Genomic DNA, 17,342 nt, shown 5'->3' with positions numbered 1-17,342 from the left:
AGGAAGCCCAGAAATTCAATTTTTCCCATGCTTTTCTACTTCCAAAGCCCTCGGCTACTCCGTGTTAGAAAATAAGAAATAATTATATTTATTCAAATTCCTTGATAGAATATTGAAGCCTGCTCAGATGAATACCTCTCCTAAATGAACACCATTACCAACAGATCAAAGAAGAAGAATGTCTAGCAAATGAATGGGGCCGAGGGAATTAATAAAACGCACATCAAACGTTGAAAAGCTGAGGGGTTTGGTTGGGTTTTTTTTTTCTCCTTTCTTTTTAATAGGAGCAGAGCGATAAAGCAAAGCACGTAGTTGCCAAAATTCGTGAAAAGGCATCTAAATAGGAGCGGGAGATAGCTGAAGTTCAGCACTTTGGAACGTCAGGCGGCATTCTGGAGCTGCTGGTTGAGATTTTTCACGTGACAACTCTTGACAGAGACATCTTTTTTTTTTTTCCTCCCCCCCCCCCGAAAGGGAAAAGTTTTCTTTCCTCAAAAAAAAAAAAAACCCAAACAAACAACAAAAACCTTCTAACACGGCCGAAGGCACAAGCGGCTACCGCACACGGACACCGCTCCCTCAGGGGACGGCGACGGGCGAGGAGCTCCCGTCCCCTCAGCCCACCCCGCCAAAACCAGCCGGTCCCTCACCGCCGCCCCCCCCTTACCCCGGGGCCACGGCGGGTCCGTCCCAGCCCGGAACCCTGTTGCTACGGCCGCGGGTACCCGCCGGGCCCCGGCGAAACGCTGCACATCCCCCCCCCCCCCCCCCCCACACACCCACCCTTCTTCCCCTTCCCCTCGCCGGCTGCCGGACCTGTCTGGCGGCGGTTTCCGTTCGGGGCCAGATGGGGCGGCAGCGGCGGTTCCTGGAGGTGGCGGCGGAGGGGCTGACGGCCGCCTGCCCGGGCCAGGCGCGGTTCTTGCTGTAAGCGGGACGCGGCGGCGGGGACGGAGGCGGCGGCGGGGACGGAGGCGGCGGCGGCCCCTCAGGGGCGGAGGGCGGGAAGCGAAAGCGGCGAGAGACGGCGCGCGCTGAGATGGAGGGGAGGGAGGGGGGGGTGGAAGGCAGAGCTGGGTGGTGACGCACGTGGGCGGCCCCGCCCCCTGTCCTCGCGCCTGCCGCCGCGCGCGTGGCCCGGGGCCGGTGGGTCCGACGTGACGTGACGCGACGCGACGCGCCGTGACGTGACGCTTTTGCCTTTCTCCCGCGCAGGTGGACGCTCCGCAACCGCCGAGGCGAGTGAGGAGGAGGAGGAAGAGGAGGAGGTGGTGGTGGTGGTACCGCGGGGCGGGGGGTGTCTCCTGCGGAGGGCAGGAGCGTGGCCCAAAAAATGAGTGTTCCCCCCCCCCTTTTTTTTTTTAATCCGTTTATGCCCCCACAAAACTCCGTCAGGGCGTGCGGCGGGAGCAAGCGGCGTACCTGCTGGACGGCACGCGAGGCTTCGGCGTGGCCGATCCGGCAGAAGAGCGCGGCCGCGCGGAGCGCCGTGCGGCATCGCGAGGCCCCGCCGTTGAAAGGTTTTTTGAGGAGGGGGTTGCAGTGTTTCGGGGAAGTTCGCGATCTGCGCGCTGCGCGAAGTGACGCCGCGAGTAACGCTCGGCGCGAATCGTGCTCCGCTGAAGCAACACAGAAACATTTCTACCTAGGTGATGTTAAAATAGAAACATGCCACTTTAATGTTTGCCTGTGAAACATAATCACTTAATGTGACTTTTACTCTCTTACTTTCATTAACCTGTAGATAATGAACTTGGATTGGAAAGGATATGTCCCTACTGCTTCCAGTTCCTGGTTCCCGATAGCTACCGCGTGCGTCTCAAACCAAAGATGAAGGTGACTCCACAGATAGAGCGAGCTCTTAAACGAGAGGCGAAGAACCATAAACTTAATATGAAACAGACAAAGCTTTTGAAGAAGTACAGGGAGTCCAGAAGTGTTCTGGTAAGGATTTTTACTTGGAACTGCCAAATACCTGATATTTTCCCTAAAAGCTTTCAGTGGCATAAAGAAGAAGGTATGGAAATCTTTCTCTTAGAAGAGGAGCTCACACCTATACAGTTCTTTTTTTCATGAGCACGTAACTCTTCCTTTCTTTTGGGATAACTTCTGTTCACAACCAACATTTTTAAAATCTACCCTCCACAACAGAGAGATCGTGAGCACGATGACCAGAACAGTAAGCTTCCCCCCTCAAAAAAAATCCAACCCCACATGTCAGAGAAGCTACACTAACAGCTCAGCCCTCCCTGTGATCTGTTTAGCAGCCGTCTGGGTGGACGCTGCAGATGCCTAAGATCTTGCCGAAAATTAAGTAACTTCTTCCTGCCAGGAAGCTCCGGCATTTCCACTGTCAGCTACTGTATCGTTTGCATAGCTTTGCAAAAAATGGCAGGAGTGGCAGATTTTTGCCTGTTCCTTTTTCACTATGAATGTGGCAGAACTAGGACCGGGTAACTCTTCTAGATGCAGAGCCTTAATACAGCCATGTAGATCCTAAAATCCATTAGAATCCCTACAAATCCATTGCTAAGAACACCCCAAAACATACCTAAGAAGAAGAACATGCCGTTGGCTGAACTCAGGCTGGTTTTGCTAGTACGTGTAGCTTGACATTTCCTGCCTTTGTTTCAGCTCTGAAGAAGGGCTTGAGTGACCGACAGGTGGTCAGGTTTTTTTCAGTTTTATCAGTTAGTTGTGTGAAAACGTATTTGCTCAACTTAACAAGCTTTGTTTCGTTTATTTCGGTAGAGTCTCATGGCTACATCAGATTCTTGCTACTTTCTGTAAGAATGGAATTTTCTACATTTGTCTGAATATTACTGTTTATAGGAAGTCTTTCAAAACCTAGCCACATAGGTAATTTAAACAAGTTAATGTTGCTCTTCGGGCTTCAGTTCTTTTTTTACTAAAATTACTCAGGAATGTAAGGTTTAATTACTATTTTTTATACTAATTACTATTATTTGAAGAATAGTAGTATACATTTAACCTAGTGTTGCCAAGGCATGCGGTACTATTAAAACAGGTTATGTGAATGGATGTTTTGATAAATGAGACGGGACCCTGTTGTGCCCAGCAGTTGCTGGCACACTTGGCATTTTCTCAGATGAGAGTCTGCTGCTCTGGGGAGTAAAATCTGCGAGAGCAAAAATTATTAAAGAGTCAATAACACAAAATTAAACTGAGGAAATATCACAGAGGCTCTCGGCTGTCAGGGCAAAATAAGGCACTTCAGAACAGCACCTTTGCTATTACTCTCCAAATTGTAGATCATAGCTGAGCAGCAGAAAGGGCATCTGAGAAGCTGGAATCTTTGCTTTATTTTTCTGGGATCACAAACGTTTAGTGTACATTAAGAACTGTCTCTTCAGACAACTGATGAGCAGTGTCCTACGGAACTATGGGCTCTTAGATTTATTCTGTAGCTGGAGAGGTTTGTAGGACGCACTGTGCATTCATATGAGTAGTTTAAAATTCAGTTTTAAATAGGTCCAGTTTAAACTGGGTAATATTCTAATCTTGGGATGTAATTACAGTTTGCTGCACTTGTTTTCTGCTCAGGTCTGTTTGCATTTGTGCTGTGGATTATGATTTAAGTATTTCTGGTCTTAAGCATTTAAAATACTGTCAGCAACTGACAGCTTTCAAAATTAGCAATGTAGATTCCTATAATCTAATACCTGAGACCTGTGAAAATGAAAATCTGAGCGCGGTTGAAAATTAAACCAAGCAACAGTGTGACAGGTTGTGCCTCCGATACCTTTCTTAGCAAGCAGAACTTGATTTGTGAATGCTTCTGCCATGAAAAGGCGTATAACATAGGAACTATTTTAGGGCTTTTAAAATTTTTGGAGTTAACTGCATATGCAATTCAGGGAATGGAAACTAGCTATGCAGTGCTATGATTAATCCTCTAATTCCTGCATTGTAAGGTGTTCACCTCTATATTCCGTGGAGTGCTAAGTCGTCATGTGATGCCGTTTTGGGGTTTTTTTCCTGTCTGAATTTCATTTAGAAGAACTAAAAATACATCAATACCTGAGCTGTATAAGTTAATGATCTTTCTCTTTTTTAGTTTGTTAGGCTGACAAAATAATGTCTAGAGACAGTCAAAACACTTAACTGAAAACGTTTCGTTTCGGTGTTTCTGGATGTAATTCTTTCTAAGCAATCTGAATTTAGGTAAATTTACACACTTTGAAATGAAGAATGATTTAGTATAGATGTTTTCAAAACTGCTTGAGACATGTTTGTGACATTCTTTTGAGTATGTTTTTTAACCCGAAACATCACGTAACTGTGTTTTTCAGTCAGTGTAATTGTGTGCCTCAAAAAGTTGTCTGGCTGTATTACTTTCCTGTCTCTTAATAAGAGTAGTTGCCATGGCAGTAAGGGATATTAGGAATATCTGACGGTCTCTGTGACTGTCTGACAGTATCAGTTCTGATGCACCTCTGCAACATACTGTGCTGCTGGAAGTTCCCTGCAGCCTAGAAGTAAACAGAAGAGAAAGTGCCTTTTGTTTAGAACCTCCTTTGTATTGTAATAAGTATTTTTGCACTAACAGAAAGCCTCTTCTTTGTTCACTGAGACTTGCTGTTACTAGTTATGGATGACTATTTTTGAGAGTTTGGTAATTTAAATACTTTATCTCAAGACTCACTGGAAGCGTGTAATGTAACTTCATCGGGGTAGAATATGCTAATGAATTTAGATCACACTGTATGTCATGTTTTTTAACAAAATACGAATACCCCTAATGTATACTCAAGAGAGCATATATCCAGTTCAGGTGCTGTTTCATCTTTCTGTTTTGACAGGGTTTTTTTCTATATTTCACTGTACAACGTTACATTCAGAATTACGGGTCTCTTGAAATTAGTTGCTAAAGGATTGGAGTCATTTCTAGATAAACCCATAGGATGTGTTTGGCTTAAGAAACCTGAATAAAAATACTAGGTGTAAAGTATGTGTTGCTTTTTAATAGCTCGTGTTTCACTTAAGCAAATATTTGTGTCATGATATTCGGAGAATCGTTTGGGTAATTCTTACAATGGCTTTATAACACAGTGGTGGAAAGACTGAAAGAATGGTTGATATTTTCTTTCTTCTCTCCATAGCTGGTTACTTGCAACTCATGCAACAAAACAACAAGACATTATGGTAAAAGCAGGGATTTTCTGGCTACCAAGACACAAAAGTCTGGCACTCCAAGTATTCAGTCTAGCCTGAGGACACCAGATGTAAAAATTCCATCTGCAAACAAAGTGACACCTGTAAGCTGCAGTAGGTTGGGATCTAAAGGGAACAGTCCCTCATCACTTCCCAGGTACCTGTTTCTCTCCTATTTAAAGAGGCACTTTGCTGAGTAGAGTGTATTACGTCTTGCTGGGAAAGGGTGTCATGTACTGATTTCAGATCAGTCACTGCTTAAACTTTCAATTGATAACTATGTATTTTTCTTCAGTGCTCTGATTGAGGAGATCAATTTTAACTTTCCAGCCTTTAAAATCCAAGGTTCTAATGAAAAGCAACTATGGGCAAAGAATGTCCCATTATTTTTTTTGTCATTAATGTGAAATGTCTGGCTTAAAATTTTCATAACAAAGTTACACATCTGACTGCTGCCTTTCACATGAAAATACACTATTTACGTTCAAAATTTTTCACTCAAATTGTACGTGTGCACTTTCATAGTTACTTAATGTTAATTCTCATTCCTCACCTTTAAGACATTTGCGTCTTTTGTTTTTCAGAACACGTGTGTCCGGACAGGCGACAACCAGCTCTGCTTCCAAGACTCCCCGAAACTCCAGATTTCACTTTTCTAAGCTAAAACGGATGCTTAACCTAGAAGAAAAAGAGAAAAGCCAGAGGGCAGATTTGAAAACCTTCTTGACTTTACTTTAGTTGCACATAATTTCAAAGTAATAAAGATTACAGCAATAAGTATTGTTCCAGTTTTAGTAAATCAACAAAAAGTGATTTCTTTAAAAGTCAAGCTAACAGCATGTACCCTGTGAAAGCATAGACTATTATATTTCTTAGAAGGATGCTCTAAGGGGTATTTTTTAGAAGGAACCTCTAAGGGGACTGATTGTCTGCAAGGGAGAGATGAGGAAATAGCCAGTCTAATATGCTTGGGAATCTTGAACATGTTTTGCAGTCTCTAGTAGCCCAAGAATTAAAAGCCAGGATCTACCCTTTGAGGAAACTGACAGTACTGGATCCTTCAGTGGGTTCAGCAGGACCAGCAGATAGGTTGGCAGACCTGAAAGCAGTTTGGGGGTGGGGAGGTTGCAGTTTGCTCCATCTCACTCTCCCACTATTTTTAAGATAATGCATCACAACAGAATTTAAAAGATCTCATCCCTGCTTTGCATGTTTGAGTAAAACTAAGATGCTTTCACTGGCACTTTCTGCAGGTACGCTACGTTCAAGGCTGTAATGTAGTGTCCTGTAGTGTCGCTGTCTTTTGATACCTAATTTAAGCACAGCCTTTAACACAGCTTTTACAAAGGTTCCAAAATAACTTACTTTTTTATTCCTTAAGACAGCACTCATATACAAAGAGAGAGAAAACAGTGTATCACCAGATTAAGTTTCTTCTTTTTCTTAAGAATGTTCTCTGTGATTTGGACTGTGGACGATACTGGTCTCAGGATAACGCACTGTAAAACTGCTCTAATGTGGGATGCTCTCAATACCACCTGACAGCTCCACGCTATCAGACTGCTGTCAGCACCCTGATTTGTTACTGCCACGAGAGTGGCACAGTCATAAAGAATAGGGGATGCTTCCTTTCCAGTTGCTCTGGTGCTACCAAAACGGGTCACTTTTGTCTCGTTCAGAAATGACTAAGGAGAGAACCTCTTAAATGTCTTTCGGTTTTATCAGGTGTCAAGAGGTGCTTCCTTCCTGGACTTCAGTCTCGAAAACCAGGTTTGCCCTGGATAGTAGTGAACTCGTTGCACTGAAGTGTTTTGATTTGAATAGACAATTGTTGAGGTTAAAGCGGTCTCCACTGTCAGATTTTACACTTTCAAGTCGGCACAGAGGTGAGAAACGACAGCAGAAAGTCACTGTTCAGTGTGTAGTTCATGGCCTGTCCTGTGTATAGCCTGCAGTGACGGTTCTGCAAATTGTGCTTCAGAGTTCCCCTCTGAAAAGAGAATCAGTCTGTTAAAAACATTTAAATTCTTGGGTTTAAAGGTCTGTATTTTCCTTTTTTTTTGTGTGTGTGTGTGTGTGTATTCTAATAGTTTCTTGTAAGTGTATTCACACTCAAGGAACACCACTTAAGAAATAGGACCAGCAGGTAAGTTGGCAGACTCGAAAGCAATCCGGGGCAGGGGAGAATAGTTGCAAATTCTACTTACAGTCTCAAAGATTGGCATGTAACCTTTTTATATCTATATGTGCTGTACACTTGCACAATAAATTTGAAAGGTTCACTGCTGTTTGTTCCTTAGGTATGTGTAGGATCAAATTAACTGTCATTCTTTGATCGAAGTATGGACCTTAGAGTTACGCCTTTTCCAATGCAGAATTGGCATTAATTCACCTGTTGTTGCTGTTATTTATGATCCAGTCCTCTGGAAAAATATTTCAATCTATCTTGTTGATGGTAAATGTGCATTATACAAAAGTATCTGAAAAATAAGTTTTGCAATAATTTTTTAATATAAAAGTACACATATTAGGTACTCTACTGCTGTGCTGCCTATGAGGCTTACATGAAACCAGCATGGGCATCTGCTATGTTTTAAGGCACACCAACATTAATGTGTTTGTTAGAGCAAATCAAGAGTATGCTTTTGAAGCAGAGGTCCCAATTGTCCCTGTTCACTCTGTGTTTTACGCAATACCAAGTGGCCTTTGAGTACATGACTCACATTCCTCTTTTTGATAAAACTACAGATAATGGATAAAAGACGTGATCCAGCGTGCAACCGGTGTGCTGCGAACGCTCATGGGCAACCTACCCACAGGATCACAGGAGAGCTAGTCAGAAGTACGCCTCTCCAAGAGGTGTAGCGTGGTTGGCAGGCACTGACCTTCAGGTATCCTGCACTCCAGGTCCCTTACTATTGCAATGTGCTATTTGTTAGACAGAGTCTTGTTGTGCTCCAAACACCATCTTTTTCTTTGTAATTACCAGAGTTGTCAGACATGTCCAGATGTGGTGGTGTAAGGAATCGCTACTGCAAGCTATCAGACTTTACTGTGGAAAAAAGAAAAGAAAAAAAACCCAACAACGTGTGCCATTCCTTGTTTTACAAGTGTGCTTCAAAATGCTGGGCAGAAATAATGTTGGCATTTTCTATCTATCTATCTGAAGTGCTTTTATGTTATTCCTAAGCCTCTAATACAGTCTTTTTCTGTTCCTGGATTTTCACAGAATCAATGTATTAAACACCATAGATTATATATATAGACACGCACACATATGTATGTTTATACATATCTGTATCTATGATGTATATAAGTATAGACATGTATACACACATCAGATGCATATATATGCATACACCTAAATATATACACACACATATCTATGTACACATATACACGCACCTGAGGTACTCTTCCCTTCAGAATGTATTACATTCCTGTACTCGATGAAACACTGGAGGTTAACTGCAGGCTGCAACAGACCATCGCTGAGCCTCCCTGCCGAACCTCTGCCATGCAGCATTACTGGTTTGCGTTGGAAGAACGACTCTACAGAGAGCAAACAGCCTCACTGAGTTCAGTGAGGCCAGAATTTCACCCAGACTTTGTAAAGCAAGACCAAGAAGGTTCTCTGTTAGCATACAGCCCTGCGTACAGGCATTTAATTACAGAGTGAGAGTTATTTCCCAGCTCATACAAATTCTACTTAGGCAATGGTATGTATATCACTGACAGTAATAGCATTATACCATATATTGAAAATGTTACAAAGTGTGTCTTCGTATAACCAGCTCAGCTAAAGCGTATTTTATTTTGAAACATCAGTTTGAGCCATTTTCCCATTTTTGAGTATTGGGAACCCCAAGCTGGCATATCACAGCTGGTTCCTCCCCACCCACCCCCGTCTGAAGAAACACAAACTTCAGTCAAACTAGATGGTATGTGAACAGTATTTCTTTTTAAGAAGACATTTACAGTTCTAGAGCTATGACCTCGAACTTCTTAATGCACTGCTTCCTCACTGAAAATTGTCACACAAAATACAAATGCAGAGAGTAATAAACTTCGAAATTAGCATTGACCATTTCCCCAGCATCACTATGAGATTTTGGTTGACTCCTAAGTAAGTATAGTGAGCAGTTTACATTAAAGCCATTTCACACCAAGAGATTGAGTAGGCAAGCAATAAACAATGATTTCAAAGATGTTTTTACAACAATGTTTTATTCTATTAAATATGAAAGAGCATACATACAGGTGTTATTCTGAGGACATAAATTACACAAGGATTACACGTTCTGTCAGAAAAGCACAATAATGAAACATCTTTACATTTCAAACTTTTCTTGTTAGCTTTTAACAAATGAGTCTATTTCTGTTGCAAACAAGTAACGAGTGCTATTGAACTTTTGCAAATTCCCACAAAAACATCATGCTTAGTAGGATACTTTAAATATTGTAAAGATGAAATCAGAATTAGATTTCTAAATAACAAGATGGAAGAGATTTACTACTTAATCAAGATAAATGACACACTGAAATAGGAGCTGAGACAAAATTGGTCATTCATTAAAAAAAAAATTCCACTTCAGACACTACATTTGAGTCTGCTTTCCTTACTTGCAGGAATAGTCACTGTGATTATATGCATGAGTAATGAGCAGAACTGGCCCTAATATTTATAAATGTAACCGTCAAATTTTAGACGTGCTGGTTTTCTAGTTCATTAGTTTTTCCACTTAAAAAAACCCCCACCTATTAATCTATTTGCTTACGTTTCAAAAGGTTGAAAGCCAGCTCTTCTGTAGAGGGCCAGCCAAGCCTATGTATGATTTCCATGTCTTCCATGGTCATCTGCACATACTGCATCCTAGGCATGTATTTTGGGTCATCACTGAAGTTACCAGACTGAGTTCCCACTGACTTGTGAGAGCAGTATTAGTCTATGGAAGTCCTAACACATTGTCTTTTTAAACTTCAGGGAAACAGGAATGTAATTTTATCATAATGAAAGCTCTCAGTTCAACATTCAGAAGACTACTCAGATAAAATACATAATAAGCATGTGTTGCTAGGGATTAACTGAGGTGTTTGTTTTAATATATTAATACAAACATTAACAGAGTGAAACAGACAAGCTAATGTTACTGCAGGCTGTAGTTTAATTTTCAAAAGGAGTAATGAAACAGCATTTCTAAGAATGGTAATTTTTGTAACTAAGGGCTTCACATTTATTTTTAAAACCACAGAAGTGGGGTAATATTCCTGATATCTTTCAAGACATTATGCAGAAACACAGCTTGAGCCTGCAAACAGTAGAATATACAAGCAGTCCCAGTGACCTCCAAGGTAAGCATTCTCATGCGGCAAAGAGCTGCAGGAATCTCGTTGCTTTTTTTGGAGAATGCTCAATAAAAGTGCAATATAGTGAAGCAAATAATCTAATTATCATGCTTTCATTATTAGATGAAAAATGTTCAGATATTTTATAATTGTGCCTTCTGTAGGGTCGGTGTTCTGGTTTGAGTAGAGTCAGACCACGCTAGAAGAGACGGGCAGGGTACACCCACACATCTTCCTTCCCAGGGTGGTAACACCCCAAAGCAGTTCTATTGTATAATCCCATCTACAGCTAAAACATTGTGCTGCCCAGTTTCACACTGCTATTCTGTTTTGACAAAAGTTGACATTTGTTTTGCTTTTCATTTCCACACAGGTATGTTCTCCCTTTCAGCTCCTAGGCACGCTTCCTTTCCCTACCCAGTCTCTTTTCTTCCTGAGAATGTCAGAAGTACATACGTTAAGCTTTGGAACCTGAGAATTTGGAGGTATTTTTTGATACTACAGGGCTGCATTTGTATCGTACCATGTTATCTCCTGCTATACTATTACAATTACAATATAAATCTTCTAACTAGTTGATATCTGATGCCTTTCCCATATAAATAACAAAAACCATACCATTCAGCCACTAATATATGACACTTGCTATAAGAGTGACCTTTACCTTCTGCACGTCCTCTTTTCCAAACAAATGTTGAAGGATCATTTCCAAAACCCGAGCTATGAAATATTCCTTGAAGTAAACAATTTCACAGTAAAATAAAGAAAAATATATCCAGAAAATAGCACTTTCTCAAAATTAAAACCTATATACAATCAGGAAGTTGAGATTTTTTCCTCCTTCTTTTATCAGTTCTACATTATCTTTCAATAAGCAACAATATCGCTAAGAGTTATGAATAGGAAAAACAAGCCTAGTGAAGTAAAAGTGTCATGTCTTTTTTAATACTCTTGAGAGATCAAGGAAATTCATCATCCAACTTTATTATTATAACTATTTTTAATTAAGGTAGCAAAAGTCTGTTTAAGCTTAATTCCCTGTGGTTTTGAGTATCCAAGACTTAGATCCTTCAATGCACCCTGAACAAGCTGTGCCACTGCACTTATTACCACCTCTGGGTACAAATTAAGTTTTCCATGGATGGGATTCAACTGTGAACTCACTATTTATCCTTCTTGTTTTATGATTTGTTTTATCATTCTTAATAAAGTAAGCTTTTTTAACATTTAACACAAATTTGGTGCTATTCGTTAGCAAGACTGAGCTTTAACTGCAACTGTAATGCACATACATGTATATAAGAATTTATGCGCTGAGTTTAATGTACTAGAACAGAAATATTCAAAACATTAAAACTGTACCTGAACATTCACTTTCTTATCAAGAATCTATGCCGAAAAGATGCCAATAAGTGTTATTTAATTTTGCATATTAAACTAAAGAAACACTCTGGATTCATTATCGTTAGCTTCTTTTTCCTATGGAGTGGAAAACTGCCACTCAAAACTTACAAATCTTTGGACAGCTAGCAAGCTCTGATGAACTATTTTCAGCATTCCTATCTGTCAGATTTTTTGATGAAATTAGTATTCTACATTGCATGCTACCAAATGCTATGTCAACAGCTTGTATTTTTATCTTTTGGGATTTCTTCCCGACTTAACTGAGGTCTAATTCATGGCAACCTCCATGAGAAAAGATAATTGGACTGAGGTGCTTATGACCAAGTGTATCTATTTTAAAGAGAAAGATTATTCTCCATTCGCATCCAACAAGTATTCTAGTGATTAGGCCTGTAGAAGTCAATAACAAGTGACAGATCACTATCTTCAACAGTTTCACTCCAGGACTATTTTGAGTTGTGGTTTTTGAAAAGGAAGAATAGATTTTTCTAAGAAAACTTGCTTTCATGTGAGGAGAATTAAACTTGTAAACTGGGAACTTAACTGATGGAGAACAATGCCTGACAAGTGCAAACCCATGAGCAAAATGCAATCATTAAATACTCCGATGATCTATCCAACTCAAACACTTGCAGCTCAGGTTTTTAAGGTCATCTAAATGCCAAGGGCACAGGTAGGCATTTTTTATATACCTCTTTCAACAATTACGTGCCTAATTCCAGTTGACTGAAAAGCCTCAACTTTCTGGCAATTTGCTAGATGCCTGTCTGTATCTTTTAAGTTTTTAAGTGAACTTAAAAGCTGGTGCATAGTATGGTAACAAGGACTTTTCACAAATCCAGCTACCTGTAGACAAGTACCACATTTGTGCCATGCAAAGGACTTTTTTAAAAAACTACAGTCGGCAATAATTTTTCACTGTTTGACTCATACACAGGCCTGAACTGTCTCCTCCTGTTCTGTGAGAAAAGACAATCAAGATCTAGAAATGTTTGCTGGAGTGGGTGGAGGTGCAGGGCTGGAAGCCCATGCTGGCCTCCGGGGTTTCTCAGTGGAAGAGGATGTACAGCATGGCTATATCATCGTGGTGCTGCGTGTATGGATGGTACGTAGCATTGTCGAACTTTAATAATGGGCATTTAACAATTGGGACAGTTTAGAGAATGACCTTTCAATTTAATTAAAGCTGTAAAATGGCTTCACATTTCTGGGATTAACCTTTTTAGATGGAGACGGATGTTCCAGAAAGGGATTAGAGTACAAATGAATGGTCCCTCAATTTAGAAACTAAGCAGCTGTAAAAAGAAGGTTACAATTTTGAAACATAATTAAATGGGTCGATTGTATAGTTTCTTACACTGACTTTTAAGTGATACTAAAATATTGCAATATTTTGAGTCATTTAAAGATCTGCTCAGTGTAACATGATTTATGTTTTCCAATACAAAATTGGTGACTAACATTTACTTCAAAAAAACCTACCTGACATGTTTTGGGAGTGGGTAATTTAAATGTAATGGACAGTAAGATCACTTTTAACTTTGCATTAAATTGCATCAACCTTCTTGCAAACATAAGCTTGTGATTTCCGCATTTCACTCCCTCACTAGTAACTGAAATGTCTCGAGTTAGAAGTATGTGCTGATTATATGTTGATCTACGTTAAATATAGGGTACATAAGAAAAACCTTAGCATGTTTTTTTGAGGGCACCCAACTAAAATCTTTACAAAATATAAGATAATTATCCATTCTTCAATGTAATAGACACAGATGCCACGTTTATAAATGTACCCTTATGTTCACTCACCAATAAAATAGTAAACAAATCAACTTTTAAACCATTTTTTATAAATTATTAGAGTTTTTTTACTGACACTCTCCAACAATATACAAAAATAATACTACAAGTGTACCAATCATTCTGACCTACCCCTCATTTCACAGAAAAGTAGAGGTTATGGAAGGATGTTCTTGTAATCAATCATCGCTGTAGATGTCTCCTGCAAACGGTAAGTGTACGTGGCTGCCCGTGACATTGGGAAGTCGAGAGAGATCAGGCAGGTTCTGGATGCGTGACCTGAGTTCTTTCCGTACTTGGGACACTCTGGCTAGCTTGCGTTTGTACTCCTGTAATGCAGAAGAATTCAACATGAGGCTCTTTTGCTAATACCATCTCTACTACTTACTGCACTTGACGTTTTCCAAATAAAGTATTCCACCTGCAAGTTAGATGACTAAACATCCTTTAACAGGTGAGAACCCAGAGAACTGGGTGTTTTGGAGGGAGAGACATCAGGTCTAGCATTTTCTCAGCATCTGACTTCGGAAGCGTAGCCATGGGATTATTTTGCTTTGAATCGTTAAGTACATAAAAGCTAAACAAGGAAGACAATCCCAGTTAAAACAGCTACACACGTTTCTCCATGCAACTAGTAGAACGGGATTATTCTTAGAAACTGTATTAAGGATAATTGACACACATACTCTACTGTCACTCAGAGTATGACAGGATAAACTTGCTGATGTCACAGAAGTTACTTTCAGCTCATACTGATGAAAGAATAAAAACCAACCACATACCACCTAACCAGGCCTGGTGATCAGCCCCACCAAGCTGACCAATCATAAAAGTATTTTTTATTAACTTTTATAATAAAAACCATATTGCATCAGTACATTTATGGATCGAAACTTTTAGAACTGGGGACTTAGAATTTCACATTGTGTTGGAATACAGGTCAAACCACTCATAATTCATATATTTAATGATTATGAAGAACTTTTCACATGAAACAACATTATACAAGATAAAGTATTTAACACTGTAAGCCAGTGCACTAGAATGTAGTTAATGTTCACCTATTAAGAATACGAGACATAATGGAGAAGAATACCAGCTTGTATAAAATGAAAACAGTTATTCCAAAATGTAGGAAGATCAGGGTACAGTTTACAGGAATATTTACATTTCAAAAACTTGGAAACACATTTCTTTGGAGAGCAGAAGAGACTAAGCATTAGTAGGCAAAGCGGAGCTTCATGAAAATATACTGTAATTCCCGACACAACAAATTCAGATGCTTTCTAGTGCAGCTGCAGGTTTTGCTGCAGCCTGGGAACGACTGGAAATAACAAGAAATAGTTAACGTACAACTTGGATAATCAGTCCATGGACAACCAAGATCTCATGAATATAACCACTTCTAAATAATAGCGGGGAAAAAAAATCTACATCATCCTGTAAAAGTGCCAAATATAAACACTTGAAAGTTCTAGTGAGTATAAAAACACTGTGCAAATGTCTATAAAAGATAATAATGCTATTTACAAGGTCTAAACATAATTTTAAACATTTTTCTATACTCTTAATAGCTGGAGTAAAAAGGGAGGCCAACGAAAAGACCTTTTGGTAGTAGAACCCAATACAGTAGTGCAAATATTAAATACCTGGGGCATGATCAGGATTATTGGACAAGGTCCAACACACCTAAAACCAAAGTTTGCGACTATCAGCAGCAGTGTGGCCTTCTTACCAAGGGCAGTAAGAGAACCACAACAAATCTTAAATTCTTAATGAGATGGTAATGCATAGCTAAAAAAAAAATAATTAAATCTTTACATAGAAAGAGAGAAAAAATGTCCCTGAATTAGGATCATCAATTCCTTGATATCATTTATATTTTAAAATTAAATATTACATACAGTTCAGAGTGTTATGAGATACCAAACACACCAAAAATACTACAGATGCCTAGTCAGCAGAACTGTAAACACTTGGTGACAGTACACAGGGCAAAGCAGCGTTCCTTTTATGATACAGATGACCGAAAAAGTCTTAAAATCGCAAGTCAGTGAGCTGATCCTGTGCAAGAGTCGTAGTCCTTTGCCAGCATGTAAAAAGCCAGTAACAGAATACTTCTTGCCCTTTTCACTATCTATTTCGGTCCATATTGCAGAGATACACTCCTGACTATCATTTTAGGGAATAGATTTTAATGTCAGAGGAAGAGATAGGTTTCATTGTTTAGTAAAACAAACAATTTGGCAATATACAGAACACTAGGTGACCAGAATCACTATTTGCAGAAGCAGGACGGCTGGAGATCAAGCATTGGGCAACAAGGGCTTTGAGCAAACTTGATGCTAGGAGACCTGCCCTCCGTTGTGAAAGATGTACTGCTGTACTGAAGAGGATGATTAGAACTGTAGGCAGAATCAAAACACCCCAAAGGCCCAAAATTAGTAAAAGAAATTAACTATAAAATAATCCCAGCAGTTAATTCTTGTAAATCATGTTTGAATCAGCTGAATCCTGATAGTTCACTCTCTGTCAATGAAGAATGTGAAGCAGCAAATCAGTATCCCTTCATAAACTCGAAGTGTGAAGCTAGGCAAATACGCACAGATCACACTTAGCAGCTAAATTCTCACAAGACTTTACTCCAAAACCTGAAATGTGCCTTAAATTAGATTGTCAGTTGCTTGACTGCATTAAAATTCCCTTCAGCTGATAATAAATCATTTCCATAGTAACATCACATTTCTGACATCCAGCATTTTCCATATGCGTTTTGCCTGGGACTTGTTGCCTAGTGAATATCAGCTTGATCAATATTACTGACAGTAGGTCCCTTTTTCTCGCTAAGAAAAGTGTTCTCATAAATTCAGTTTCCCATATAATAGTCTTCCTCTTGCCAATACGTTTAGTGTAATGCACGCTCTCAGGGAGTCAAAACTCGTTCCTTGTGCCTTCTCAGAAAGTAGAAACCTCAGAGAAAGTTTGCTCAAGCTTTTTATTACAAAACTAAATAAAAAATTACATTAGATTTTGTAATTCATTATATTATTGATGCAGTATAAGCTGCAGAATGCAATTTTAATACAATTTTGGTAATCCAAAGCATACGTGAGATCTGCGACTACAGGTTAGATGTCCATGACAATCCTCCCTCACAAGTAGAAATATTATTCACCTTATCCAGAGCAGCTCATTTTCCATGACACTCCCAAAACCATGCTAGAAATCACTGGAAATGTCCCATTTTCATGACTGGTGAGCAAGTTCAAAAGAGAGTTGTTTTTCAAGTACAGGAGTTTTAGCGGTTTTGAGGTACTTTCAAATGGGCTGCTTTCACAGCTTGATTCTATTTAAAATACTAGTCACTTCTGAAAGGGTTTGCTTATGTATTTTTAAGGCTGCTAATATAGTCCTGGCATTACCCAAGTAGTCCTGGACTGTTGGAATACAAGTATCAAGTACTCATTATCAACACTACTTGTTATATGTACAGCTTTTAATATTTTATCATAAAAGCATGCACATGTACCTACAACCTTTTTCCTCAACGTATACATTGAGAGTGTGACTTAATTAAAGCAGAGGAGCGGGAACAAGGTATCTTGGTGTTACTTCTG

General features: G+C 39.7%; 2 protein-coding genes across 2 annotated transcripts in view; one reads left to right on the top strand and one right to left on the bottom strand.

Annotated features, from left to right (window-relative positions):
* The first annotated feature begins 770 nt into the window (after positions 1–770).
* C3H18orf21 (chromosome 3 C18orf21 homolog) lies at positions 771–5,952 on the top strand. The gene is made up of 5 exons (XM_069778708.1): positions 771–927; positions 1,216–1,238; positions 1,745–1,944; positions 5,124–5,332; positions 5,760–5,952. The coding sequence occupies exons 1-5, from the start codon at positions 848–850 to the stop codon at positions 5,911–5,913; spliced, it is 666 nt and encodes a 221-aa protein (XP_069634809.1). The 5' UTR covers positions 771–847; the 3' UTR covers positions 5,914–5,952.
* Positions 5,953–9,383: 3,431 nt separating this feature from the next.
* Positions 9,384–17,342, bottom strand: part of RPRD1A (regulation of nuclear pre-mRNA domain containing 1A) — a 46,566-nt gene continuing 38,607 nt past the window's right edge. The window contains exon 7 of the mRNA XM_069778705.1: positions 9,384–14,054. Coding sequence (XP_069634806.1) covers positions 13,905–14,054 — 150 coding nt within the window. The 3' untranslated portion in view covers positions 9,384–13,904. The remainder of the gene's footprint in view (positions 14,055–17,342) is intronic.

This window comes from Haliaeetus albicilla, chromosome 3 (genome assembly GCF_947461875.1).
Source record: "Haliaeetus albicilla chromosome 3, bHalAlb1.1, whole genome shotgun sequence".
NCBI classification, from domain to species: domain Eukaryota; kingdom Metazoa; phylum Chordata; class Aves; order Accipitriformes; family Accipitridae; genus Haliaeetus; species Haliaeetus albicilla.
Note: the sequence above shows the minus strand (reverse complement) of the source record. Positions and strands in the feature narration are given on the sequence as shown.

What these genes read in the sequence shown, in the direction of transcription:
- C3H18orf21 (XM_069778708.1), top strand. Translation starts at nt 848, where the DNA reads ATGGGGCGGCAGCGGCGGTTCCTGGAGGTGGCGGCGGAGGGGCTGACG. An exon ending in GACGCTCCGCAACCGCCGAG is followed by an intron (nt 1,239 to 1,744) that starts GCGAGTGAGGAG and finishes ATTAACCTGTAG; the next exon opens with ATAATGAACTTGGATTGGAA. An exon ending in GGGAGTCCAGAAGTGTTCTG is followed by an intron (nt 1,945 to 5,123) that starts GTAAGGATTTTT and finishes TTCTCTCCATAG; the next exon opens with CTGGTTACTTGCAACTCATG.